The 2,500-nt window shown below is 41.0% G+C and overlaps 1 protein-coding gene across 1 annotated transcript in view; it reads right to left on the minus strand.

Annotated features, from left to right (window-relative positions):
* six3a (SIX homeobox 3a) overlaps positions 1 to 2,500 on the minus strand; it is a 4,511-nt gene that overhangs the window by 1,104 nt on the left and 907 nt on the right. The window contains exons 1-2 of the mRNA XM_076046187.1: positions 2,424 to 2,500; positions 1 to 274 (exon numbers count right to left, since the gene is read on the minus strand). The exon at positions 1 to 274 is cut by the window's left edge and continues 1,104 nt beyond it; the exon at positions 2,424 to 2,500 is cut by the window's right edge and continues 907 nt beyond it. Coding sequence (XP_075902302.1) covers positions 82 to 274; positions 2,424 to 2,500 — 270 coding nt within the window. The 3' untranslated portion in view covers positions 1 to 81. The remainder of the gene's footprint in view (positions 275 to 2,423) is intronic.

The raw sequence follows: 2,500 nt of genomic DNA on the forward strand, positions 1-2,500 counted from the left end.
TTGTTGTTGTTTCTTGTGTGTTTTCTAGTGGATTCCCCCCGTCCTCCTCCTCCTCCTCCTCCTCCTCCACCTCTGTCCGTATCATACGTCGCACTCCGAGTCGCTGGACGTGACGGACAGGATGGACGTCCCGGTGTCCACCCGCTCTGTCATGCTGGAAACGCTGGTGGTGGGACTGGCGGCGGTGGACGGCGACTCTGCCGAGCTGTGAGGGGTGAGAGCGGCCTCTGACAGCGACCTCATACCGCTCGGTCCTATTGCTTGGTGCTGGAGCCTGCACGAGGAAGCAGCAGCAGCAGCAGCAGCAGCAGCAGCAGCAGCAGCAGCAACAGAGGAAGAAGGTAGAGAAAAGCGGGGGGGTGCGGTTGAGGGCATGGGGAGAAATAAAGTAGGAGAAGAAGAAGAAGAAGAAGAAGAAGAAGAAGGGGGGAAAAAATGAGAGAAATGGCAATTAGACCTGAGAATGTCCCCTCTACCACCACCACCTCCTCCTCCTCCACCTCCTCCTCCTCCTCCTGCTGCAAAATAGGGCTTCCAAACTCGCCTTTTCTTTCCCCCTGCCGGCCTCAGCCATGCATGCATGCTTTTATCAAATAGGCAGCTTTCAGGGAGGGAGGGAGACACACAAAACACGGCGCTATTTAGAATACCAAATGTTGGAAGAAATGTGACGGGCTCGCTTTTATTTCTCCAAAACCGCGTGGAGCAAGTCAGCGATCTGGGCTCCAAAGCGGCTCGTGCAGAAGGAAAGGCTTCCATTCCACGATGGCGTTTTGTTTCTTTTAAAAGGCATCTTGACAAACTATTACCAGGAGCGACCCGAAGCTATTTTATTTTATTTTATTTGATATAAATCACAGTTTTATGGACGCAGTTTTGATTTGCTCCATTCGCCTTAATCGCCGCGCAGCGTTTTATCTAAAAATAATAATAATAATAATAAAACCACCAGCAATAACACAAGCGATATTCTTTTGAATCTCCGTGGCCAAAACATTAATTTCCCAGCCAAAAATCACATGGCCTTTTGTTAAATTGCAACAACAAAAAAAAAAAATAAATTAAAATATCATAAAAATGTTGTATGGATGCGTTCCACTCTGGTGGAAGTGAAGCAGGCGACGTGGTGATCCGTCCAGGTTCTACTCCAATCATGTGAAATGTTTATCTCCACTCATGATAATAACTCCACGGTGGTGGGATAATATCAGGCTGGAAATATATCTATTCATTTAGCAAAAAAGATTAGAACAGCCTTCATATGGCTTAGTGCTCTCCGGGGTATTTTTTTTAATCAATTATGCCATTTCAACGGAATGATACCATACTTAATGTTATGAATACAGCCTATGTCTTCAAATGGCATTTAATACGGGTACGCAATATCAATAATGATAATAATAATAATATCCCCTCTTATCCTTTAAGATGACCTTTCAAAAAGGATAACTAACATGTGATGTTAAAATAATGAATGCAACGTATTCAAAAATGAATAAAGCTTATGGGCGCTGTGCAGCCTAAATAAATGATTCCATGGTTTTTGATTGAAACACAATACTATTATTAGAAATATAGAAAATAATAATCTGCAATTTTAACAATTCAAAATAAAATGGAATGAAAATGTACGGCATTTGACTAAATAATCATTCAAATGTGGGCATCGACCTGTATTTATTTTTATTTAGCCTGCTAAAAAATATCAAAGTCTATTAATAGCGAAATTGTGTTCGTGTTATGATCATGTTGTGCCCCAAAATGTAGTTTTCATTTTAATCATCGTTATTATTTATATTTTGACTATTTCCTGCTGTTACTTTCACTCTGACGGAGAACAAATTATAGTTTTCATTGAAGTAAAAAAAAATAAATAAATAAAAAAATATATATTTTGCCTAAATTGTATTTGGGCGTTAGACGACTGTCATTATTTAAAATATTACAAAAGTACTAAAAATATTTTGGTTGGGATAAATAACTTAATTTTAACGTCAGTTGTTAAAGCTATTGTACAAAAGTCTGCTATTTTAATTTTCAGTATCTGGCACGTTAAATTACAGAGGAGCCAAAAAATATGTTTGCAAACGTTTTAAATAAAAAAAAATAGTCAAAGGTAAAAAAAATAAATTTAAAAAAGCATTTAAAATAGAAACTAAAGGGTAAATGTTGTTTCGGTTGTTTCTCCCTGCAGTGGAACATGTCGGCAGGCAGGCAGGCAGGCAGGCAGGCAGCTGCTCCCTCCCTCCCTGCAGCTCCACTGCGCCTCATCTCCCTCTCTCGCCCGTCCGAATCAACACCACCGGGCATTTTTTTTTTTCTTCTTCAACGTTTTAACTTCCCGCATCTAAAAGCAACTTTTCTCGCGGTGGATTTGTGACAAAAGCCCAAAAGAAAGTGGCAGCAAGAGAATGAGCACCAACCTGTTTTTGGCCGCCGCGGCTCTGTCTCGCTGCCTCCTGTTTTTAAACCAGTTCCCGACCTGAGTCGGAGTGAGTCC

Source organism: Nelusetta ayraudi, unplaced genomic scaffold (genome assembly GCF_046127955.1).
Source record: "Nelusetta ayraudi isolate G7.1 ecotype Tasmania unplaced genomic scaffold, CSIRO-AGI_Nayr_v1 ptg000089l, whole genome shotgun sequence".
Classification (NCBI taxonomy): Eukaryota; Metazoa; Chordata; class Actinopteri; order Tetraodontiformes; family Monacanthidae; genus Nelusetta; species Nelusetta ayraudi.